General features: G+C 45.3%; 1 protein-coding gene across 1 annotated transcript in view; it reads right to left on the bottom strand.

The window, feature by feature from the left end:
* Positions 1-10,002, bottom strand: part of hikeshi (heat shock protein nuclear import factor hikeshi) — a 29,048-nt gene extending 19,046 nt beyond the window's left edge. Inside the window, exon 1 of the mRNA XM_038819219.1 lies at positions 9,808-10,002. Within this exon, the coding sequence (XP_038675147.1) occupies positions 9,808-9,837 (30 nt within the window). The 5' untranslated portion in view covers positions 9,838-10,002. The remainder of the gene's footprint in view (positions 1-9,807) is intronic.
* Positions 10,003-26,094: the final 16,092 nt, after the last annotated feature.

Here is a 26,094-nt window from a genome sequence, read left to right as displayed (position 1 = left end):
GAAGATGGATGTGGTTGTCAGAGGTCAATCATCTCAGTCCAAGATCATCACTGCAGGAGTTCCTCAGGATAGTGACCTAGGGCGAAATATCTGCAACTGCTTCAATGCTCCATCGTAAGGTCAGAAGTGGGGGGTGGATGTTCACTGACATTTACACAACATCCAGTACCATCCTCAGATAATGAAGAAGTCCGTGTCCATGTGTAGCAAGAATGGACAACTTTCAGTCTTGGGCTGATAAAAGTGGCAAGTAACATTTGCACCATTCCAAGAGCCAGGCAGTGGACCTCCAGTGGTGGCAATGAGATAAGCAATTGCAGTGGCTCCCGCTAGGATACTTCGATTTTAGTCCTTTTTGCCCAGTTATGGCAAACTTTGGGGGGAAATTGGTTTTGTTTGATGGAATAGGGGTCCCCTCATAAAAGGTAATGTCCGGCAAATACAATACAAGGCAGAAGTCGGGAAACGGATCGTCGTCAGGCTCCGAAGCTCCTCAGGCCTCAGTGGATTTCTGCTGCATCCTTGGCCTCTCCATGGTGAACCAAAACGTTGGCTAGCTTCTTGACGGACGAATTTAAGAAGCAGCAGCAGGCGATCGCTGGTGACCTGGAGAAGGCAACGGAGCGGGCTTGGCAATGATGGACCAGCGTATAAAAGTATACGGTGAAGTAATACAGAAGGTGCAGGTGGCACTCTCAGACAGTAGTGATCGGATTGTCTCCTTGGAGGCAGAGATGGCTTTGCTGGCTGAAGAGCGGAAAGCATTGAAGGCCAAGGTTGACGATCTGGAAAAGCGCTCCAGATAGCAAAACGTAAGGATAGTGAGGCTGCCAGAGAGTCTGGAGGGCTCAAACTCCACGGACTATGTGTCTGAGATGTTTGGAAAGTTGGTGGGGAAGGGGGTTTTGCCTTCTCTCCTGAATTGGATCGTGCCCATTCGGTTGCTGTGGCAGAAGCCTATTAAGGGGCTGGTTTAGCTCACTGGGCTAAATCACTGGCTTTTAAAGCAGACCAAACAGGCCAGCAGCACGGTTCGATTCCCGTACCAGCCTCCCCGGACAGGTGCCGGAATGTGGCGACTAGGGACTTTTCACAGTAACTTCATTGAAGTCTACTCGTGACAATAAGCGATTTTCATTTTTCATTTCATCTGGGAAGGCACCACAGACGATCACATAGGTAGCCTTCGATGTGCCAGAGGATGCGAATGAGTTTGTCAAGAAGCATGGACTGGGGGAGTTCTCAGCGATCATTATCTCGGATCATATTCCGAATTTTGTGGACCTGATGTTGGAGGCGGGTCGCTCTCAGCAACCCCTGTGGAGATTGGACACGGCGCTACTCATGGATAAGAGATTTTGTGAGCATATATTCTCCGCCATTGGGGAGTATGTTGAGCTTAACAAGAATGAGGCGGTCTTGCCTTTCACGCTCAGGGAAGCCCTGAAGGAGGTCATTAGGGGAGAGATAATCTCTTACAAGGCACATAGGGATAAATCTGGACGGGTGGAAGGCAAGGGCTGGTGGAATCCATTCCCAAGGTGGACCAGCAGTACTCAACTGCCCCGACATTGGAGTTATGGCAAGCAGAAAGAAATTGCAGATGGAATTAGAGTTGTTGTCAACAGGCAAGGTGGCGAGCCAGCTGCGACGATCGAGGGAGACCTTTTACGAGTATAGGTAGAAAGCCTGCCATCTGTCAGCACACCAAATGAGACAGCAGACTGCCTTCCAGGAGATAATGCAGATCAAGGACTCAAGTGGCGGGTTGGTTTCTGCCCCAGGGAAGATTAATGAGGTGTTTGAGGCCTTCTACCGAGAGCTGTGCAAGTCAGAACCCCCAGAGGAACAATCATCAAATGATGCAGTTTTTGGGTGGGTTGCCCTTCCCGGAGGTGCAGCAGGAGAGAAGGCAGAAGTTGGGAGACGTTGATAGAGCTGGAGGTCATGAACTTTTATTAGGTTAATGCAGATGAGTACGGTTGGATTCCCTATCGAAATTTACAAAGTTTGCCGGTCAGTTGGTCCCACTTCTGCTTGGCATGTTTAATGGGTCCATGACCAGGGGGGTGTTGCTGGCCACATTGGCGTAGGCACTGATTTCCTTGATCGGGAGAAGGGAAAGGATCCGTATTTCATTGTTAAATGCTGACGCTAAGTCGTTGACTAAAGTGTTGGCAATGCATTTGGAGCCATGTCTTTCTGGGCTGATTTTGGAGGTGGAGACTGGTTTTGTTAAGGGCCAGCAGTTGTTGACCAACATTAGGAGATTGTTAGATGTTGTGCTGTTGCCCTCCTTAGGGCCCCGAGCCAGAGTTGATTATATCGATGGATGCTGAGAAAGCATTTGATAGGGTTGCGCGGGGGTACCTCTTCCAAATCCTTAGAAGGTTTGGCTTTGAGCAAATGTTTATATCAGGGACTAGGTTACTGTACAGGACTCCCACAATGAATGTGCATACTAATGCCCTGAGCTCAGGTTATTTTCAACTGAATAGGGGTACAAGGCAGGGGTGTCCATTGTCCCCGCTTTTGTTTGCCTTAGTATTCAAGCCGCTGGTCATTGCGTTGAGGTTGTCCACTAGATGGAGGGGGATAGAGCGTTGGGAGGGGGGGGGGGGGGGGGGGGCATGGAGTGTCCTGATATATGGATGATTTGCAGCTATACATCACTGACCCATTCTTCAATGTGGAGGAGATAATGAAGCTGCTCAGAGTTTTAGCTCCTTTTCGGGGTTCAAACTGAATCTGGGCAAAAGTGAATATTTTCCAGTGAATCCCCCCCCCCCCCCCACCCCCCTCCCCCTCCGGGGAGGGGAGCTCATCTGGGAGGTTGGCATTTTGTTGGCCAGGACTAGCTTCCATTATCTTGGAATCCCAGTGGCCCATAATTGAGCATTGCTCCAGAAACTTATACTTTGCTAACCTGGTGGATGAGCTGAAGGCCGACTTGAAAAGGTGGGACGCCCTCCCTCTGACCTTAGCAAGAAGAGTACAGACGGCGAAGATGAATATTCTCCCGAGGTTTTTGTTCCAGCGTCTCCTAATCTTTCTTCCCAAGCTTTATTTTGCAGGGTCAATAAATTGATATGTAATTTTGTTTGGGCTGATAAGATGTTAATGTTACTAGTGGGCACCAAATATTGATAATGTGCAAGGATGGCTCAGGGATCTGGATTTTATATGGGGGCGGATGGAGGAGGGTTCATGCATAGGGTCAAGTCGGAGGGCCCTGGTTACTGCCCCACTCTCGTTTCCCCTACAAGATTCACTTCGAGCCGAGTGATGATAGTCATTTTGAAGATTTGGAATCATTTTAGGCAGCATTTTAAACTGGGCTCCATGTCACTGTTGGTTCTGATTTGCAAGAACCATGGGCTGGATTCAGTGGCTGAGTGCCAGCTGAAACAGAGAATTAGCGGGCATTTTACGACGCCGAACCCTCAACCGATTCCGGGACCGGTGAGGGGCTAGCAGCAATGCCGGGTAAAACTGCCGGCCGGAGAATGATCAGGTCTGTGGCCACGCTTGTGCACGGTGACGACCTGCAGCAGTCATGCCGGACAACATGGCGCCAGCCATGCGTGGACCAGACCCGCCAAATGTGACCCCACAGATATCCCCACCAGTCCCCCCCAGCCTTCGCGGAAGCTCCCCCTGGCCAGTGGCATGGATCCAGGCCGAGTATGATGGCGCTGGACATAGTCCGCAGTCGCCACACCAGGTTCCCGACCGTTCAGACCACACAGTCGAGAACGCAGTCTATCGGGGCGGAGCATAGTGGGAGGGCCTGCCGATGACGCGCCAACTGCGTTGCAACAGCATGCGGCGCTCGACGAGGTGTCAGAGGGGGAGAAGACTCAAAAACCGGTGCCACATCCCGATTTTGGCCTCGGAAGGGATTCTCCACCCGATCCCAGATTACGATATCGGTGTCGGGCAACGGAGCATCCCGCCCTATAGGTTTGTGCTGTATGTCTTGAATTCATCGTTTAGGGCATGGGAGAGGGAGGGGTTGGAGTCGTTTAGGGACATGTTTCTTGAAGGTTGATTCCCTGGCTTAGATGAGTTTTTAAGAGAAATTCCAGCTCCCAGGAGGGAACATATTCGCAACTTTCTATGCAAGGAGCTTCCTTCATTTCCCCTGATACCGTTGTCCTTGCTTTTGGCCAGGGTCCTGTCTCTGTCCAAGTTAGGGAGTCAAGATTTTGGATATTTATGGTCCAGATGTTGTCGACGGAGCAGGCTGGAAGAAGTAATGGGGAAATGGGAGGGTGAGCTGGGTTTTATTTTTGAGGTGGAGGTATGGAGTGAGGGTCTTCACAGGGTCAACCTCACCTCCTCGTGTGCGAGGTTAAGCTTGATCCAGGGCACACATGAGTAGGTCATTTACAGGGGTTGAGGATAGGCGTGAGTGGTGCTCTAGGGGGCTGGCAAATCATAAGCACATGTTTTGGTCTTACCTCAAGCTGGTTAGTTTCTGGGTTTCCTTTTTTGACACAATGTCAGGGATTTTGGGTGTTCACCTGGAGCTATGCTTGTTGGTAGCCATTTTTGGAGTATCGGACTCGCAGGTGCTACAGATGGAGATGAAGGTAGATGTTCTAGCCTTCATCTCGTTAACAGCCCAGAGGCGAGTTCTGCTTAGGTGGAGGTCCCTGGTGCCGCCCAAGGCCTGGGGGATCTTATGAAACTTTTGTACCTTGAGAAGATCAAGTATATCATCAGGGGGTCAGTGGAAGGGCTCCACTCACGATGGCAGCTTTTTTCCTCCTTATTCAGGGAACGGCTTACCGTCAGCTGTTGGGGGGGGGGGGGGGGGGGGGCTGTCGTTTTGTTACGGTTTTGCTTTCTTTCTGGGGGTTGAGCGGGGAGTGGACTGAGAATTAGGTGGGTGTAGTTTGTATTGTGTTCGGGTTTGATGTATTGTTATTTTGTTATAAGGAAATCTTTTTTGAATAAAAAGATATATTTTTTGAAAGACTCAGGCAATAACCATCTCCAACAACAGAGAATCTAACCATTTCCCCTCGACATTCAATGATATTGCCACTGCTAAATCTCCCACTATCAATATCCTGGGGGTTACTATTCACAAGAAACAGAACTGGAACTGCCATATAAATACTACGGCTACAAGATAAGGTCAGAGACTGGAAATTCTGAAGCAGGTAACAATTCCTGACTCCCTAAGTCTTGTCTACCATCTGCAAGACAAGTCAAGATTGTGATGGAATAATCTCCACTTTCCTGGATGAGTGCAGCGCCAGTAATACTCAGGAAGCTTGACGCCATCCAGGACAAAACAGCTCATCCCCCAACTTAAACATTCACTACCTTCCCCACCAACACATCAGGGCAGCAGTGTATAACATTTTCAAGATGCATTGAAATGAAATGAAATGAAATGAAAGCAACTCATCAAGCGTGCTTCAACAGCACCTTCCAAACCCACACCTACCACTTAGGAGGCAAAGGGAAGCAGGTGCACGAGAACACCACCACTGCAAGCTCTCTCCAAGGCACACAACATCATGCCTTGGAACAATTTCACTGTAACTGAGTTGAAACCTTGGAATTCCCTTCCGAACAGCACTGTGGGTGTACCTACACTATATGGACCACAGCAGTACAAGCTGATTCACCACCTTCTCAACGTCAATTAGGGTTGGGCAAGCAATGCCCACATCCCATGAAAGAATAAATAATATTGGTCTAACCAAGATTTTAAATAAGTTTACAATCGCTTTTCTTATTTTGAATTTTATTCCTCGAGAATTGAACCCCAATAATTTATTTGCATTGTTATGCCCGAGTTAACTTGCATGGCCATTCTTAATAATTTATGAATTGGTACACCAGATCCCTTTATTCTTCTACCACATTTGGATTCTAATTTTCAAAGGAGATCATTAGTCGTTTTATCAAAATGCACCAATTTACACTTCCCTATATTGAAATTGATTCGCTATTTACATACCTTGTCTACAGAGTCAAGTCTATTAATATATTGTATATGTCACAGTCTTCCTCAAAACTAACTGCACACCAATTTGTGCCATCAGGAACATTTTGATATTGTGTTATTTCCAATTTCCATGTCAAAATAATTAATGCTGTGATAACAATAGCAGCTTCAATCCTTGTAGAACACCATTTCTAATCTTCTGCCAAAAAACTGCCATTGACCCATGAAGTAATATCAGTTATTAGGGCACTCAAATCAGAGACAATATTTCTATAGAAAGGAAAAAATCCTGCAGTTATTAGCAGTTGGTTTTGTGCATTGTTTCTTTCCTCTACAATCCTCAGGACCTTGCAAGTGATTGCAGCAAGATTTAACCACCAAGTAGCCTTTGAAACCACGAAGGGCACATCAATGGATTCAGTCTGGATTTCCAGACAGTAAAAATGCATGGCATTGAAGGTGACCTTATATGGGTTAGAAATCAATTGAAATACAGGAGATAGAAAGTAGGGATAAACCATGGAGCACAGTCTCAGAATGAGGGACAGGCCATTTAAGACTGAGATTAGGAAGAATTTCTTCACTCACAGCGTGGTGAATCTTTGGAATTTTCTGCCTCAGGGAACTGTGAAAGCGGTGTTGAAGTAGAATATCAGCCATGATCTCATTGAATGACAGAGTGGATTCGAAGAGCTGAATAGCCTACTCATGCTCCTATTTTTTATGTGGAGCGGCATGGTGGCACAGAGGTTAGCACTGTTGTCTCATGGCGCTGAGGAACCGGGTTCGATCCCGGCCCCGGGTCACTTTCCGCGTGGAGTTTGCACATTTTCTCCCCCACAACCCAAAGATGTGCAGGCTAGATGAATTGGCCACACTAAATTGCACCTTAATTGGAAATAAAAATAATTGGGTATTTTTTAAAAAATTAAATCATGGGAATGTGACAAGTGGTGTTCCCTGGTGATCTGTACTGTGCCTTAGTTTTCATCATTTGAATAAAGAAACAAAAGTTGTTTATCCAAATGTACACATGACACAAATTTAGGAGGCACTGCAAGTTCCACAGATGGGAGCAGAAAGTTACAAAGGCCATACATTAAGTAAGCAAAATTGTGTCAGATAAATTTGATATGACAAAATGTGAGATGTCATTCTTGCATCCAAAGTAGACAATCCAAATGTTTTCTTACTATTGAAGAGAATCTGTTGAGGAATTAAGACATTTAGGTGCCTTTGCACAGATCACTCAATGTTAGTGCTCGGCCAACAAAAGCAATCAAAATGTCGAATGAAATGTTATCCTTTATCTTAAGGTTGGGAATAGATAAATGAGGCAGTTATGTTTCAATTGCTCATTGACGAGTCCTCATCTGGAGAACTGCATTGAGTTTTGAGCACCACACTTCAAGATATAATGGCTTTGATAGGTGGACAATATATATTATGAAATAACTAATGATACAGGATAGGTTTCAGAAACTTGGTTTGTATGCCACAAATTTAGAAAGTTACGGGTTGATTCAATGGAGATGTTCACAATGTTAAAATGATCCAATAGAGTAGATGTAGGTTTTTAAAATCTCTCTTCTGTTCGAGGAATCCAGAACTTGGGAGGCAACCTCTGCCTCCATCTTAGTAAACGAAATGTGCGTATTCTGTAATACTAAGGGTGCTGGGTTGTAGCTGTCCAATACCCAGGTGTTGATTTGTGTATTTGGTGGGGTTCTTCGTAGTTTTATTTTAAATCTCCACCATGTAAAAATTATTTTAATATGAAAACATAATTTATATCCAGTAGTTTTTCGGGGGTGGCATGGTGACCCAGTGTTTAACACTGGTGCCTACGGCAGTGAGGACCTGGGTTTGATCCCAGCCCCGGGTAACTGTGTGGAGTTTGCACATTCTCCTTGAGCCTGTGTGGGTTTCACCCCCACAACCCAAAAGATGTCCCGGCTAGGCGGATTGGCCACACTAAATTGCCCTTTAAAATCGATAAAAATAATTGGGTACTCTAAATTCCAAAAAAATCCAGTAGTTTTACATGGTCTTATTTTTCTATGGTTAGACAAACATTCTCAAGAAGTATTTGAGAGGAGAGTAAAACATTACAGATTACATTTGAATTTCTATTTGCTTTACAAATAGTGCACTGAACTAAATGTTGTAAACTCAATAAGCCTATTTAATAGAATTTTAGAAAATCATTAACGTTGATACATCTGCTAATTGTCAGCTAAGAAAGCTGGAAAACCAGACTAAAAAGAGTGCAAATTGGCTAAAAGAAATCTGAAAGCAAAGCTGCACTTTATATTGTACAACACCAACTGCATTCACACAGCACCTTTAAAATTGAAAAAGAACTCCAAAGGCATTTCACAGAAACATAACCAAAACAAAAATTGAAACAAGCCAAAGGAGGATAATCAGAGTAAAATCTTATTCAGACGTAGGTTTTATAGAGTGTGTTAAAGAAAAAGGTGGAGGCAAAGAGGTTTGAGAACGGAATTCCAGGACTGATGGTCAAGATGGCTGAATACGTTTACAAATGGGGAGAAGACATTTGCAATGCACATGAGCTCTTCCAATACTGGTTTCCAATGCATGCCCAATTTGAATCACTCCACCACTGACATCTGCGCCTTGAGATGCCTGATACAAGAATTGCCTTCCCAACGTCTCTAGCACTGTACCTCCCCACCTTTAAGACTCTCCTTAAAACCAACCTCTTTGGCCAAGCTTTTCATCACCTGCTCTAATATCGCTTTACATGGCTAAGTGCCAAATTATATTTAATAATGCTGCTGAGAAGCTCTTTGGGACATTTTACTTTGTTGAACACTTAAAATATAAGCGGTTATTGAAATGAACCTTGGAATGTGAGGAGAGTTAGGAAAGAAGCTAAGGAAAGATTTGTGCATTGGTAAGAGGGACTGAAGCAGAGGTGATTGAATAGATGGTTTCACTCATAGTAACAAAGAAATCCTTGAGCTCAAATAAAAACAGAAAAAGCTGTATAAACTGAGCAGGTCTGGCAACATCGGTGGAGAAACAAAGTTAGTGCATTGGGTCCATCTGAATCTTCTACAGAACTAAACTCTTAGAACTGGAGAAGAGCATGAACGACATGGAAGAGGCGTTGTCGACATGCGGCAGGGAAAAAGAAGACAAGGCGTTATTTTTGCATTCCAGGATGATTCTGACTGGGTGTTATTGACAGGAGACAAAGGTAATAATGCTTGATGTAGAATAGTCAGAATTGATATGTGGATGGCAACACTAGATACATTCAAATCTGCATCATCTGGGCTTGGGAGCACAAAGATGGGAGCCGTAATAGACCTAATGAAACAAATAGGATATTTTAAACATTTAATATTTACATGTTTTTTTTTTAAATGCCTCATTGCCTTAAATTTAGAGGTAATTCAGTAGCTAAAAATACGTACTCCACAACTAAGTAAGTCAAGCATTTCCCAAAAAGTCAGAGAGTAAAACAGAATTGAAGTCAATTACAAAAGCAAAACTAATTGGGTACTCTAAATTTTAAAAAAATCCAGTAGTCTGGTCTTATCTGCCGAAATAAGTCTAGAAATTGCTGGAAACAATCAGCAGGTAAAGTGAGCTGTCAGGTCGGAGAAGTACTGTCAGTATTTTTGCTTTTTACTGAAGTTAACTAATCCATTTTTCCGCCAAAACACAACTTTCACTCACCGCTGCTTCCAATAGGGTAACTTTTCACAGACCCAAAAGTATTACCTGGCTTTCAGCTCCAAAATTTGTTCAAAACAAAACTATTAAATCCCAATGGTGCAAGTGTTGAATGAAAATAAACTTACCAATCGACCCGCAACCAGGCATCCGAACATTGTCTCACCAAATACACCTCCCCTCTCTGGTCAGGATCCAACTCTCGCCGATGTCTGACATGTCAGTCTGTCCCGTCCCTGCCGCCCCGCACCCAGCGGCCCAGAAGCTTCTGGAACCACTGGAACCACCGCCACAGAGAGCGCCCTCCCACCTTTCACCCGGAACGAGTTTGCAGATCTCGGTCCCCTTGGAAACCGGATATGTCGGATCCGGGCCTGGAGGCGCTCTTTTAACTTTCCCTGATTACATTTTGCATATCCGCCACATTGCAGCGACTTTAATCCATTCCTATTTATTTAATTGACGATCGACTGCTGACAAAGTTGACGTTATTCATGACTCGCTAGCGAAACATGTTGCCGTCTATGAATATCAAAGACAATGCTCTTCTTGAATTAAGTATAGTTCTGTGCATGTTGCTTTGGAAAATTTCTTGTGTCGCAATCGTTCAGAAGAAGACGATGTTGATTCTAAAAGTCATGGTAATACACGTAGAACGTTTCTAACTGCGCCTTTGTACCCTGAATTCTCCATCCGAATCCCACCTTCACAGTTTTGGTCCATAGGCCTGTAAATTATGGCATGTGATTGATGTCAGTTACATTTCCAAGTGCTTTTTATGTGTGACGAAGAATATACAAGAATGGGATAAGATAAAAACAAGATGACGGCAGATGCTAGAATCCAACACGAAAATTCTGAGCAGGACTGACAACATCTGGCGAGAGAACAGCTAATGTTTCGAGTCTAGCTGACTCTCCTCAAAGCTAGTGAGAACTGGAAATAGGATTGATGTGGAGATGCTGGCTTTGGACTGGGGTGAGCACAGTAAGTCTTACAACACCAGGTTAAAGTCCAACAGGTTTTTTTCAAATCTGAGGAAGGAGCAGTGCTCCGAAAGCTAGTGATTTGAAACAAACCTGTTGGACTTTAACCTGGTGTTGTAAGACTTCTTACTGGAAATAGGATGGCATTTTTACTATGGCGGGGGGTGGGGGTGGGGGGAGATGGAGCAGTGGGGCTGGCTAGAGGGCCAATGATGACTGGAGGCAAGGGAGAGATTGACAGATGCCATGGGCAAAGAACAATACAGCTCAGGGAACAGATCCTTTGGCCCTCCAAGTCTACCGGTCTTGGCCAGAACCTTCAACACTTCCTGGTGCCATATCCCTCTATGCCCATCCTATCCATGTATTTGTCGAGATGTCTTTTGAAGGCTGTTAATGTATCTGCTTCCACAACTTCCCCTGGTAAATCGTTCCAGACAATCACCACTCTGTGTAAAAAAACCTGCCTCGCACATCTCTAAACTTTGCCCCACGGATGCCCCCTGGTGACTGACCCCTCCACCCTCGGAAAGAGTGGCTGCCCAACCACTCTAGCCATGCCCCTAATAATCTTGTAGACCTCTATAAGATCACTCCTCAACCTCAATTATTTCAATGAAAACAGTCCAAATCTATTCAGCCTCTCCACATAGCTAATACCCTCCAGATCAGGCAACATCCTGGTAAACATCCTCTTTACCCTCTCCAAAGCCTAGACACAAGACTGAATGTAAATGGTGCTGATTGTGGCTAAGAAGGGTGCTGATGGTGGCACATTAAAAGATCAGAATGTGATAAGGGCAGAACAACGGTAAGCAGTGTGTCAAAGGACGCCCTGGAACAGATGGTGCTAGTGGTGTGGGGGAGAGGAGATGATGATAAGGGGAAACCAAGTTGGAAAGCAGGGTGAAAAGGAGGATGGAAAATAATAATAATCTTTATTGTCACAAGTAGGCCTACATTAACACTGCAATGAAGTTACTGTGAAAATCCCCTAGTCGGCACTTTCCGACACCTGTTCGGGTACAGAGGGAGGATTCAGAATGACCAAATTACCTAACAGCACGTCTTTCAGGACTTGTTGGAGGAAACCGGAGCACCCGGAGGAAACCCACACAGACACAGAGAGAACGTGCAGACTCTGCACAATGACCAAGCCAGCAATCGAACCTGGGACCCTGACGCTGTGAAGCAAAAGCGCTAACCACTGTGCTACCATGCCGCCCAAATGAATCAATGATTGAATAAAATTGACAGAAATAAAAATGGGATGATGGTGGAGGAGAGAGTTCACAGTCTGAAGTTGTTGAACTCAATATTAAGTCCAGAAGGCTGTAACATGTCTAATTGAAAGATGAGGTGCTGTTCCTCCCAGTTTGTGTTGGCCTTCATTTGGAGCATTGCAGCAGGCCAAGGACGGATGTGTGGACATGAGAGTAGGATGGTGTGTTAAAATGGTAAACAACAGGAAAGTCTGGGTCGTGCTTTTGGATATACTGTCGGTGTTCTTCAAAGCAGTCACCCAGTCTGCATTTAGTCTCTCCAATGTAGAGTAGACCACATTGGGAGCAACGAACGCAATAGACCAGGTTGAAGGAGGTACACATGGATGGTGAGAAGGGAAGAGATAAACAGGCAGGTTTAGAACCTTCTTTGACTGCATGGATAGGTGCCATTGGAAGGCAGTGAGGTGTAGAGGTGATGGAAGAAGGACAAGGGTATCCCGGAGTAAATGGTCCCGAGGAATGCTGACGGCGGAATGAAGGGAAGATGTATTTGGTGGTGGCATCATGCTGGAGTTGGCGGAACTGGCAGAGGATGATCCTTTGAATGTGGAGGCTGGTGGGGTGAAAAGTGAAGACAAGGGGACCACATCTTGGTTCTGGGAGGGAGGGGAAGGGGTGAGGGTAGAGGTGCAGACGACGGTGAGACGCAGTTGAGAGCCCCGTCAACCACACCACAATTAAGGAAGACATGTCAGCAGCATCAGTTTGTAAAGTGGCAACATTGGAACAGATACAACGAAGGCAAAAGAACTGAGAGAATAGGATGGAGTCCCATTGAGAATGGGATGGATTAAAGATTTTGCCTGTACTACTCTTTCAGGCAGTGTGATCTGTACCCCTACTATACCCTTTCCACACAGACTAGGTGAAAAAAAATCCCCAAATTCATTCTAATTCTCCAATTAATTTAAATCATTTCTCAAAACTTTCTGCATTATATTGCATAACCCTTTAATTAAATCATAGTTGGGCTGACAAGTGGCAAGTTACATTTAAGACCATAAGACATAGGAGTGGAAGTAAGGCCATTCGGCCCATCGAGTCCACTCCACCATTCAATCATGGTTGATTTCAACTCCATTTACCCGCTCTCACCCCATAGCCCTTAATTCCTCGAGAAATCAAGAATTTATCAATTTCTGTCTTAAAGACACTCAATGTACCGGCCTCCACCGCCCTCTGTGGCAATGAATTCCACAGACCTACCACTCTCTGGCTGAAGAAATTTCTCCTCATCTCTGTTCTAAAGTGACTCCCTTTTATTCTAAGGCTGTGTCCCCGCGTCCTAGTCTCCCCTGCTAATGGAAACAACTTCCCTACGTCCATCCTATCCAAGCCATTCATTATCTTGTACGTTTCTATTAGATCTCCCCTCAACCTTCTAAACTCCAATGAATATAATCCCACGATCCTCAGACGTTCATCGTATGTTAGGCCTACCATTCCTGGGATCATCCGTGTGAATCTCCGCTGGACCCGCTCCAGTGCCAGTATGTCCTTCCTGAGGTATGGAGCCCAAAATTGCTCACAGTATTCTAAATGGGGCCTAACTAGTGCTTTATAAAGCCTCAGAAGTACATCCCTGCTTTTATATTCCAAGCCTCTTGAGATAAATGACAACATTACATTTGCTTTCTTAATTACGGACTCAACCTGCAAGTTTACCTTTAGAGAATCCTGGACTAGGACTCCCAAGTCCCTTTGCACTTTAGCATTATGAATTTTGTCACCGTTTAGAAAATAGTCCATGCCTCTATTCTTTTTTCCAAAGTGCAAGACCTCACACTTGCCCACGTTGAATTTCATCAGCCACTTCTTGGACCATTCTCCTAAACTGTCTAAATCTTTCTGCAGCCTCCCCACCTCCTCAATACTACCTGCCCCTCCACCTATCTTTGTATCATCGGCAAACTTGGCCAGAATGCCCCCAGTCCCGTCATCTAGATCGTTAATATATAAAGAGAACAGCTGTGGCCCCAACACTGAACCCTGCGGGACACCACTTGTCACCGGTTGCCATTCCGAAAAAGAACCTTTTATCCCAACTCTCTGCCTTCTGTCTGACAGCCAATCGTCAATCCATGTTAGTACCTTGCCTCGAATACCATGGGCCCTTATTTTACTCAGCAGCCTCCTGTGAGGCACCTTGTCAAAGGCCTTTTGGAAGTCAAGATAGATAACATCCATTGGCTCTCCTTGGTCTAACCTATTTGTTATCTCTTCAAAGAACTCTAACAGGTTTGTCAGGCACGACCTCCCCTTACTAAATCCATGCTGACTTGTCCTAATCCGACCCTGCACTTCCAAGAATTTAGAAATCTCATCCTTAACGATGGATTCTAGAATTTTGCCAACAACCGAGGTTAGGCTAATTGGCCTATAATTTTCCATCTTTTTTCTTGTTCCCTTCTTGAACAGGGGGGTTACAACAGCGATTTTCCAATCCTCTGGGACTTTCCCTGATTCCAGTGACTTTTGAAAGATCATAACTAACGCCTCCACTATTTCTTCAGCTATCTCCTTTAGAACTCTAGGATGTAGCCCATCTGGGCCCGGAGATTTATCAATTTTCAGACCTTTTAGTTTCTCTAGCACCTTCTCCTTTGTGATGGCAACCATATTCAACTCTGCCCCCTGACTTTCCTGAATTGTTGGGATATTACTCATGTCTTCTACTGTGAAGACTGACGCAAAGTACTTATTAAGTTCCTCAGCTATTTCCTTGTCTCCCATCACTAGATTACCAGCGTCATTTTGGAGCGGCCCAATGTCTACTTTTGCCTCCCGTTTGTTTTTAATGTATTTAAAGAAACTTTTACTATCATTCCTAATGTTACTGGCTAGCCTACCTTCATATTTGATCCTCTCCTTCCTTATTTCTCTCTTTGTTATCCTCTGTTTGTTTTTGTAGCCTTCCCAATCTTCTGACTTCCCACTACTCTTTGCCACATTATAGGCTCTCTCTTTTGCCTTGATGCATTCCCTGACTTCCTTTGTCAGCCATGGCTGCCTAATCCTCCCTCTGATAACCTTTCTTTTCTTTGGGATGAACCTCTGTACTGTGTCCTCAATTACTCCCAGAAACTCCTGCCATTGCTGTTCTACTGTCTTTCCCACTAGGCTCTGCTTCCAGTCGATTTTCGTCAGTTCCTCCCTCATGCGCCTGTAATTACCTTTATTTAACTGTAAAACCTTTACATCTGATTCTACCTTCTTTCTTTCAAATTGCAGACTGAATTCTACCATATTATGATCACTGCTTCCTAAGTGTTCCCTTACTTTAAGGTCTTTTATCAATTCTGGCTCATTACATAACACTAAGTCCAGAATAGCCTGTTCCCTCGTGGGCTCCATCACAAGCTGTTCCAAAAAGCCATCCTGTAAACATTCAATGAATTCCCTTTCTTTGGGTCCACTGGCAACATTATTTACCCAGTCCACCTGCATATTGAAGTCCCCCATGATCACTGTGACCTTGCCTTTCTGACATGCCCTTTCTATTTCGTGGTGCATTTTGTGCCCCTGGTCCTGACCACTGTCAGGAGGCCTGTACATAACTCCCATTATGGTTTTTTTTGCCTTTGTGGTTCCTCAACTCTACCCACACAGACTCCACATCGTCTGACCCTATGTCGTTTAGTGCTATTGATTTAATTTCATTTCTAATTAACAAGGCAACCCCGCCCCCTCTACCCACCTCTCTGTCTTTTCGATAGGTTGTAAATCCCTGGATGTTTAACTGCCAGTCCTGAACCCCCTGCAACCACGTCTCTGTGATGCCTACCACATCATACCTGCCAGTCACAATCTGGGCCACAAGCTCATCTACCTTGTTCCGTACACTGCGGGCATTTAAATATAGCACCTTTAATTCCCTATTGACTGTCCGTTTTTGTTTTCTTAGCGTGGTGGACCTTGGTTTACTGAGCCTTTCCATACACTGTCATATTTTGTGAGATGGGGACTATCGTAACCTCTCCTGAGCTCTGTCTCTTCGTGATTTTTTGTAATCCTAAGCAGCTACGCTTCCCACTGATTCCTTCACCTCTTGGTTCCCTGACTTTCCCTTCCCCCCCAATCTCTAGTTTAAAGTCCTATTGACCACCCTATTTACTCTTTTCGCCAGAACACTGGTCCCAGCTCGGTTCAGGTGGAGACCATCCCAACGGTATAGGTCCCCCCTGTCCCAAAACTGATGCCAGTGTCCCATGAAAAGGAACCCCTCTTTCCCACACCACTCTTTCAGCCACGTGTTAACTTCCCTTATTCTTGCCTCCCTATGCCAATTTGCACGTGGCTCGGGCAGTAATCCGGAGATTATGACCCTTGAGGACCTGTTTTTTAATTTGAATCCTAACTCTTTATAATCTCTAAACAGGTCCTCTTTCCTAGACTTGCCTAAGTTGTTGGTACCGACATGGACCACAACAACTGGATCCTCCCCCTCCCTCTCCAATATCCTTTCAAGCCGGTCAGAGATGTCCCGCACCCTAGCACCGGGCAGGCAACATACCATGCGGGACCCTCGATCCTGCTCACAAAGGATACTATCTATCCCTCTGATAATAGAATCCCCTACAACTACAACTTGCCTATTTACTTCCTCCCCTTGAATGGCCTGCTGAACCATGGTGCCTTGGTCAGCTGACTCATCCTTCCTGCAGCCCTGTTCGCCATCCACACAGGGAGCAAGTGCCTCGTACCTGTTGGACAGGGTCACGGGCTGAGGCTCCTGAGTTCCTGACTGCTGGTTCCCTTTACCTGCCTGACTTGCAGTCACACCCTGCTGTCCCTGGCCACTGGCAGGATTTAAACTATTTACTCTGACAGGTGTGACTGCCTCCTGAAACAAAGTGTCCAGGTAAGCCTCCCCCTCCCGGATGTGCCTCAGTGTGTGAAGCTCAGACTCCAGCTCATCAACTCTGAGCCGGAGTTCTTCGAGCAGCCAACACTTGCTGCAGATGTGGTCGCTGCAGCTCGCAATGGGATCTGCCAGCTCCCACATCAAGCAGCTTAAGCACATCACCTGACCAGCCATCTCTAATTAATTAATTTGTTTAATTTAAGTTTACGAGTTTTAAATTTGGGGCAGTTTGGTTACCAACCAATCAGATCACAGCTTCCCTCTGACGTCACTTTTGAAATAAAAAAAAGTGGAAAACAGGAAGTTACCGTTAGGTCTGTATACTCACCCAGAGACTGCTCCTCCTCCTCTGAACGGCTCCCGAAACTAGGCCTCGATCCCCGGGTTAAAGTGAGTTTTTATACTCACCCAGAGATTGCTCCTCCTCCTCTGAACGGCTCCCGAAACTAGGCCTCGATCCCCGGGTTAAAGTGAGTTTTTATACTCACCCAGAGACTGCTCCTCCTCCTCTGAACGGCTCCCGAAACTAGGCCTCGATCCCCGGGTTAAAGTGAGTTTTTATACTCACCCAGAGACTGCTCCTCCTCCTCCCGGAACAGCCAATCAGAAGCTCTGCTCTGCTGCCCTCTGCTGGATGCTTGACTTCCGTCGAACTCCTCGGGTCACTGATGCAGGTGCACCTTCAACTTACGCTGACCGCACTGCACGTATGCAAATGTCCCCGGAACAGCCAATCAGAAGCTCTGCTCTGCTGCCCTCTGCTGGATGCTTGACTTCCGTCGAACTCCTCGGGTCACTGATGCAGGTGCACCTTCAACTTACGCTGACCGCACTGCACGTATGCAAATGTCCCCGGAACAGCCAATCAGAAGCTCTGCTCTGCTGCCCTCTGCTGGATGCTTGACTTCCGTCGAACTCCTCGGGTCACTGATGCAGGTGCACCTTCAACTTACGCTGACCGCACTGCACGTATGCAAATGTCCCCGGAACAGCCAATCAGAAGCTCTGCTCTGCTGCTCTCTGCTGGATCAGACAAGTGCCAGGCAATGACCATCTCCTACAAGTGAGGATCTAACCATCGCCCCTTGACATTACTATAGCCGAATCCCCCACTAGCAACTCACCTCCTGACCCCGCCAAAGTCTGTCCACCATCTACAAGGCACAAGTCAGGAGTGTAACGGAATACTCTCCACTTGCCTGGATGAGTGCAGCTCCAACAACACTCAAGAAGCTCGACACTGTCTTGTTGCACGTTTTACTTGAGTGTTACGTGTTTTATTGGAGTGTATTAACACGCCTCCGTTTAAAGGCCGTGTGCTTAACACTACTACAGCTCTGTGTATGTAATTCAGCTCAGGAGTCGCCAGGTGCCGTATCTAGACACCTCACAAGTATATCAAGGTCAGGTTCAAAGTAATAAATCTGTACACCGATTAGTAAGTTCAAACGATTGATATTTATTATAACAAATACAGTAGTCCCCCGTTATAACGCGGGTGTTGGGGTCCAAGACAGCCACCCGCGTTGCATCCGAGCCGCGGATATCCACGATGGGGGTTTTAAATTTATTTTAAAATCTATGCATGCGCTTCCCATTGTGAGTCTACGGGGGGCGGGGGGAGAGGTCAGACCCCCGTAGACTCACAATGGGAAGCGCATGCATAGATTTTTAAATAAATTTAAAACCCCCATCGTGGATCTAATTAAAACAAGCTCTCTGATTGCCACAGAATGAGGCTGGGAGTTATTCCAGAGGGAAACCCACAGAAACTTACCAGGAACTCTGGTGGGTTTCACCAAACTGGAGGAAAGGATTGCCTTTCAAAAATATGTTCTGACCGCCACCGGTTTAAAGAACCTGTCTGCTGTGCAGGGTTGAGGCAGCTGTAGCTCTGCACTATCCACTTCCGGACGCTGTGTGAGCTGCTCCTCTCTCACTGAATCTCCCTCCAATCAGCCGGCAGGGTCAACTTCAGCGGCCGGCTCACTTTGATCCGGAGAGGGAAGCTGACAGTTGGGGTCCATAAGCCCCCCCGCCAAATATCGCGAACCGCGGTATTGCGGAGCGCGGTATAACGGGGGACTACTGTATAATAAATACACATGCATACGCTAAAGAGACTAAGTTACTTCTAAACTAAATGACTAAAATACTTATCTAAACAGGAACAGGCAAGGTCAGGGAGCGAGGCCTTCGTCCCGTTCTTGGTCTGCAACTCTCAGAGTGTTAAAGGTCGTCAGGGTCTAGCAAGTCTGGCTCACGTAGCGATCGTTGTGGTGACACTTACAGTTCGATGGCTGGTGGCTCAACGGCTGGTGATGGAACTGGAGTCAGGATGCGATGTATCAGCAAAGCGATGAAGACAGCAGAGAGCCGGAGCCAAAACAACAGACCGGACCATGTGCGGGGTCTACTTTTATAGGTCCCCCAAAGTCCGTGCCTCTTCGGGGCGGTCTCTACCTGCTGTATATCGATTGGGCCTTCTCCCAATCGATATTTTCCAAACCCCCCAATCTGAGGGTCGCTTCTCGATGGGTGGGGTGGTCTCTATGGTGCTTTGTGATGGATACTTATGGTGCCGTTTCGTCAAAAGTATCCATTCATACCTAAATGTTTCTATTGTGTGGGCATGGATCTGGATCACCTCATTACTATGTAAATCGTTGTTGCCATTTACACCTTTAGCTGAGATTCTGCACCTGGCCACAAACTGGTTTCTGTACGTGCAGAATGCTAATTATCCTTCTGCAAACTGCTTGTCCTTGCTAAGACTGTTTTCTCCCTGCAGCCTTAGCAGTTCTCCATTTTGTAGCCCAGTGTCCATCTTAGGTGGCTACAGTCTCACCCCCACAACCCAAAATAAGTGCAGGCTAGATGGATTGGCCACGCTAAATTGCTCCTTAATTGGAAAAAAAAATTGGGTATTCTAATTTTTTTTAAAAAGAAGCTCGACATCATCCAGGACAAAGCAGCCCGCTTGATTTCTACCCTTTCCACAAACATTCACCCTCCACCACCTACAAACAGTGGCAGCCATGTGTACCATCTAAAAGATGCATTGCAGTAACTCACCAAGGTTCCTAAGCACCTTCCAAACCCACGACCACTATCATTTAGTAGGAAAAGAGCACCTGGGAACCACGCCACCTAGAGGTTCCCCTCCAAGTTACTCACCAGCCTGACTTGGAAGTATATCGCTGTTCCTTCACTGTCACTGGGGCAACAACCTGGAACTCCCTTACAGCACAGTAGGTGTACCTACACCCCAAGGACTACAGAGGTTCAAGAAGGCAGCTCACCACCCTATCTGAACGGGAACCAGCGACGCCAATATCCCATAACCAAATAAAAAGATGGTTGGGCACTATCCTAAGGAACGCCTGCAGTGCTGTCCTGGAGCTGAGATGATTAACCACCCTCTCAAGGTCAACTAGGGATGAGTAATAAATTCTGGCCGAGCCAGCAACACCCACATCCTGTAAATTAATTTTTTAAAATGCACAGATACTCTAAGGTCAATGTGCTTCTGCACTCCCTTTAGAGATGTACTCTTTATTTTATATTGTCTTGCCATGTCCTTCCAACTCAAAACTAATCACGTCACATTTCTCTGCATTGAATTTCACATGCCGTCCATTCGACTAACTTGTCTGTGTCATTATGTCCTTTTGAAGTTCTACACTATCCACCTCATAATTCAGAATGCTTCCAAGCTTTGTATCATTCACAAATTTTGAAATGGTGCCCTGTACACCAAGGTCTATGTCATTAATATAGCAAGGGTCCCAACTGACCCCTGGGGAATGCCACTGCCATCCTTCCTCCAGCCCGAAAAATATCCATTAATCTCTACTCATTGTTTCCTGTTACTCTGCCAATTTAATATCCATGTTGCTGCTTTCCCTTTTATTCCATGAGCTATAACTTTGCTGACAAGTTTGTTGGGCAGTATGAATCAAATGCCTTTTGGAATTCCATGTATACCATATCAACAGCATCGTTTTCATAAACACTCACTGGCATCTCTTCAAAACAAAACTCAAGCAAGTTAGCTAAATACAAATTACCCTGAAGAAACCACAGTATGGTGGGACAGTTGATATTTAAGGATGACATCAGAGCAGTCATGAGATGACCGAGGTTCTCTGGTGAAAAGGGTTGAATCCATTTGGGTGGAAATTAGAAATAGTAAGGAGAAAAAGTCACTGACAGGAATAGTCTATCGTCCACCAAATAATAACATCACGGTGGGGCAGGCAATAAACAAAGAAATAACTGATGCATGTAAAAGTGGCACGGCAATTATGGGGGATTTTAATCTACATGTCAATTGGTTAAAACAGGTCAGTCAAGGCAGCCTTGAGGAATTCATAGATAGTATCCTTGAACAGTATGTAATGGAACTAATGAGGGAGCAAGCTATCCTAGATCGGGTCATGGGTAATGAGGCTGGAATAATTAATGATCTCATAATTGGGGCAGCACGGTAGCATTGTGGATAGCACAATCGCTTCACAGCTTCGGGGTCCCGGGTTCAATTCTGGCTTGGGTCACTGTCTGTGCGGAGTCTGCACATCCTCCCCGTGTGTGCGTGGGTTTCCTCCGCGTGCTCCGGTTTCCTCCCACAGTCCAAAGATGTGCAGGTTAGGTGGATTGGCCATGATAAATTGCCCTTAGTGTCCAAAATTGCCCTTAGTGTTGGGTTGGGTTATGGGGATAGGGTGGAGGTGTTGACCTTGGGTAGGGTGCTCTTTCCAAGAGCCGGTGCAGACTCGATGGGCTGAATGGCCTCCTTCTGTACTGTAAATTCTATGAAATTCGGGGTCCTCTTGGAAGGAGTGACCACAGTATGTTGAATTTAAAATACAGGTGAGAAGGTAAAATCTGATACCAGTGTCCTGTTCTTAAACAATGGAAACTACAATGGGATGTGGGAGGAGTGGGCTAAGGTAGACTGGGAGCAAAGACTTTATGGTGGGACAATTGAGGAATAGTGGGGGACTTTCCAAGTGATTTTTCACAGTGCTCAGCCAAAGAATATACCAGTGAAAAGGGAATGGATATCTAGGGAGGGCATCAAATTGAATGCATGCAAAGTGGCTAAGATTAGTGGGAAACTAGAGGATTGGGAAATCTTTAGTGGTCAGCAAAAAGCCATGAAAAAGCTATAAAGAAAAGTAAGATAGATTATGAGAGTAAACTAGCTCAGACTATAAAAACAGATAGCAAAAGTTTCTACAAATATATAAAACGAAAAAGAGTGGCTAAGATAAACATTGGTCCTTTAGAGGATGAGAAGAGGGATTTAATAATGGGAAATGAGAAAATGGCCGAGGCATTGAACACGTATTTTGTGTCGGCCTTCACAGTAGAAGACACAAATAACATGACAAAAACTGATGGCAAGGAGGCTATGGCAGGTGAAGACTTAGAAATTATCATTGTCACTAAGGAGGTAGTGTTGAGCAAGCTAATGGGTCTAAAGGTAGACAAGTCTCATGGCCGTGATGGAATGCATCCCAAGCTACTTGAAGGGATGAGAGGGGAAATAGCAAATGCGCTTGTGGTAATTTACCAAAATTCGCTGTACTCTGGAGCAGTTTTGGCAGATTGGAAAACAGCAAATGTGACGCCACTGTTTAAAAAAAGGAGGTAGACAAAAGGCGGGTAAAAATAGGCTGATTAGCTTAACTTCTGTAGTGGGGAAAATGCTTGAATCTATCATCAAGGAAGAAATGGCAAGACATCTATCCCATTGTCCCATTTAATAGACGCAGCATGGGTTCATGAAAGGCAGGTCATGTTTAACTAATTTACTGGAATTCTTTGAAGACATTACGAGTGCGGTGGACAACAGGGAACTGTCGATGTGGTGTATCTGGATTTCCAGAAGGCATTCGACGAGGTGCCGCACAAAAGGCTGATGCATAAGATAAAGGTGCCTAGTGTTACAGGTGATTTATTAGCATGGATAGAGGATTGGTCAACTAACAGAAAGAAAAGAGTGGGGATAAATAGATGTTTTTTTGGTTGGCGATCAGTGGCTAGTGGTGTGCCTCGGGGATCAGTTTTGGGACCACAATTGTTTACAATTTACATAGATGATTTGGAGTTGGGGACCAATTGTAATTGTTAAAGCTCGAGATGACACTAAGATGAATGGTAGAGCAAAATGCACAGAGGACACACAAAGTCTGTAGAGGGATATAGATAGTTTGTGAGTGGGAAAGGGTCTGGCAGATGGAGAACAATGTTGGTAAATGTGAGGTCATCCATTTTGGTAAGAATAATAGTAAAATGGATTATTTAAATGGTAAAAAAATGCAGCACGCTGATGTGCAGAGGGACCTGGGTGTCCTTGTGCATGAATCGCAGAAAGTTGGTTTGCAGGCAGTTTATAAACTGAGAGGTTAAGTTGCAGCTGCATTGGGTGCTGGTGAGGCCACACCTGGAGTACTGTGTACAGTTTTAGTCTCCTTACTTGGGAAAGGATGTACTGGCACTGGAGATGGTGCAGAGGAGATTCACTAGGACAATTCTGGAATTGAGAAGATTGGCTTATGAGGAGAGACTGAGTATACTGGGACTATACTCATTGGAATTTAGAAGGTTGAGGGGGGAATCTTATAGAAACATATAAAATTATGAAGAAAATGGGTAAGATAGAGGTTGTTTTCACTGGTGGGTGAAAATAGAACTAGGGGGCATAGAACTGAGCTGAGGAAGAACTTCTTCACCCAAAGGGTTGTGAATCTGTCGAATTCCCTGCCCAGTGGAGCAGTTGAGACTACCTTGTTGAGTGTTTTTAAGGCAAAGATAGATAGATAGATTTTTGAATAGTAAAGGAATTAAGGGTTATGGCGAGCGGGCGGGTAAGTGGAGCTGAGTCCACAAAAAGCTCCTAGTTCTTATGAATCCATGCTGGCTTTCTTTAATTAACCTGCATTTGTACATATGATTATTAATTGTGTCCCTAATTATTGCTTCAAGAAGCTTCTCCACCATTGAAGTTAAACTGACTGGCTTATGTTCACATCCTTTTTTGAACAAGAATGTAATGTTTGCCATTCTCCAGACCTCTGCTACCACCACTGAATTTAAGAAAAACTGAAAAATTACAGCCTGTGCATCCACAATTTCTACTGTCACCTCGCTCAGTATTCTTTGATGCACCATAGTGTCTTATTATCCAAGTATAGATAGTCTATCCAATATTTCCACCTTTTAAACCATCAGTGTATCGGAATTACCTCTTCCTTCACCATGATAACGTCTTCTTCCTTGGTAAAGACATGTATTAAATTAATATTTTGCACTTCAGCTGTAATCTCTGCCTCCAAGTATAAATCCCTTTTACCCTGCGCAGTTTGGGCAAGCTGATCCTGCCGACCAGGTTGCACAGCATCTGGGCCACATAGTGCGTCGGGTCCCTGCCCTCGATCCCCTCTGGGAGGTCCACGATCTGTATATTTTGGCACCGGGACCTTCCCCTTTAGGCACCAACCTTTTAATTTCGGCTTGCAGAGCAACAATCCTATCGCTCTGATCTGTCACACCATCTCAAAGCTCCTGGATCGTCCTCCCCTGACCTGCCAGCTTCTTCCCCAGTCCGTATATCACTGTCTGCATGGCGACCAACACCTTAGGCACTGCCACCTTAACCGCCACCTGGATCTCTACCTTTATCACCTCCCTCATCGCGAACAGTTCTTTGGTCAGGAAAGTCTTCCATCCATCCCCAGGCTGGTGGCGGGGGAGGGAAGGAGGCCGTTCGAGTTGTTGGTCTCCATCTGTCTGGGGTGGCCAGAGGTCCCCCGCCTCGTGGGTCCACCATCTCATCCACCCGCTGCTCTTGTCCTTTCCCTCTGATCCTATCTCTCTGCTTCTCGAGCTCTCGTTTGCTGGCATACTGTTGTTCCTCTTCTCTTCCTTTCTTATTTATGGGTGCTGTCCAAATTTTCAGGCTAAATTCAAACAGAACTGCCTGTTTGGTTGTCTTCAGGAGAGCCACCTGATGTGCGACCGCTCAGCACATCACTGCCACCAGAGAATCCATCCATGATCGGCTTATTTGCATGGTACCCCATGGTGCTTCACAGATGACACCCAGTTCTAACTCTTCATCTTTCACCACCCCTCTGCTGCATCTCCTATCGAGCTGCTTGTCCAACAGTCAAGTCAGTTCTCCACCATATTGTCCCTTGTTTCCTGTAATCAACACCTATGCCTGCCACCTCTGACCATCGTTTCTTCACTAAAACCATATATCTCTCTCTCTCCTTTGGAACTTGGGCCACAGCCTTTTACAACCAATATCAATGACTTGGATGAGGGACAGCGTACACGTTTGCTGATGATACAAAGCTGGGTGGGAAAGTATGCTGTAAGGAAGAAGCAGAGGCTAGTATATGTTGGTATGCAGCGCAATTTGAATGTGCTTATATACAAAATTAATTTGCAGATATAACAAGCAGTTGGAAGGCAAATGGTAAGTTAGCTTTTATTGCAAAGGAGTTGCAATACAAGAGTATGGCGAATTTGATGCAGTTACTTGTGCAGAGTTTTGTTCTCTTGACCCAAGGAAGGATATACTTGAGTATGTGCAAAAAAGGTTCAGTTGGATTGATGAATGAGGGTTGAACTCTGAGGAAAGTTTCAATAGAATGAGCCTTTGAAGTTGGGGCTGGTTTAGCACAGTGGGCTAAACAGCTGGCCTGTAATGCAGTACAAGGCCAGCAGCGCGGCTTTAATTCCCGTACCGACCTCCCCGAACATGCGCCGGAATGTGGCAACTAGGGGCTTTTCACAGTAACTTCATTGAAGCCTACTTGTGACAATAAGCGATTATTATTATTTAGAAGAATGAGATGTGATTGCATTAAATTTATAAGATTCCAAGAAGGCTTGGCAGGGTAGATGCTGAGGGAATGTTTTCAGTAGCTGGAGAGTCTAAAACTAGGGGTTAGTCCCAGGATAAAGGGTTGGCCATTTAACACTGGGGTTCAGAGAAATTTCTTCACTCAGAGGATCGTGAATCTGTAGAATTTTCAATCCCAGAGGACTGTGGATTCTGTTACTTGGTGTATTCAAGACTGAGATAAATATGGGTTTGAGGGCATTAAGGAATATGTGGAAAGGGCAGGAAAGTAAAGCCATACTTTACTGAAGGACAGAGCAGGCTCGAGATGGGTAGATTTTTGAACTGTAAGACTGTGCTTCCAAAACCATTTTCTAATGTGTCCTGATTTTAACACTTGAAAATTGAAGTCATCCCAG

Source organism: Scyliorhinus canicula, chromosome 14, assembly GCF_902713615.1.
Source record: "Scyliorhinus canicula chromosome 14, sScyCan1.1, whole genome shotgun sequence".
Taxonomy (NCBI): domain Eukaryota; kingdom Metazoa; phylum Chordata; class Chondrichthyes; order Carcharhiniformes; family Scyliorhinidae; genus Scyliorhinus; species Scyliorhinus canicula.
The sequence above is the reverse complement of the archived record's forward strand: the minus strand, read 5'-3'. Positions and strand labels throughout refer to the sequence as shown.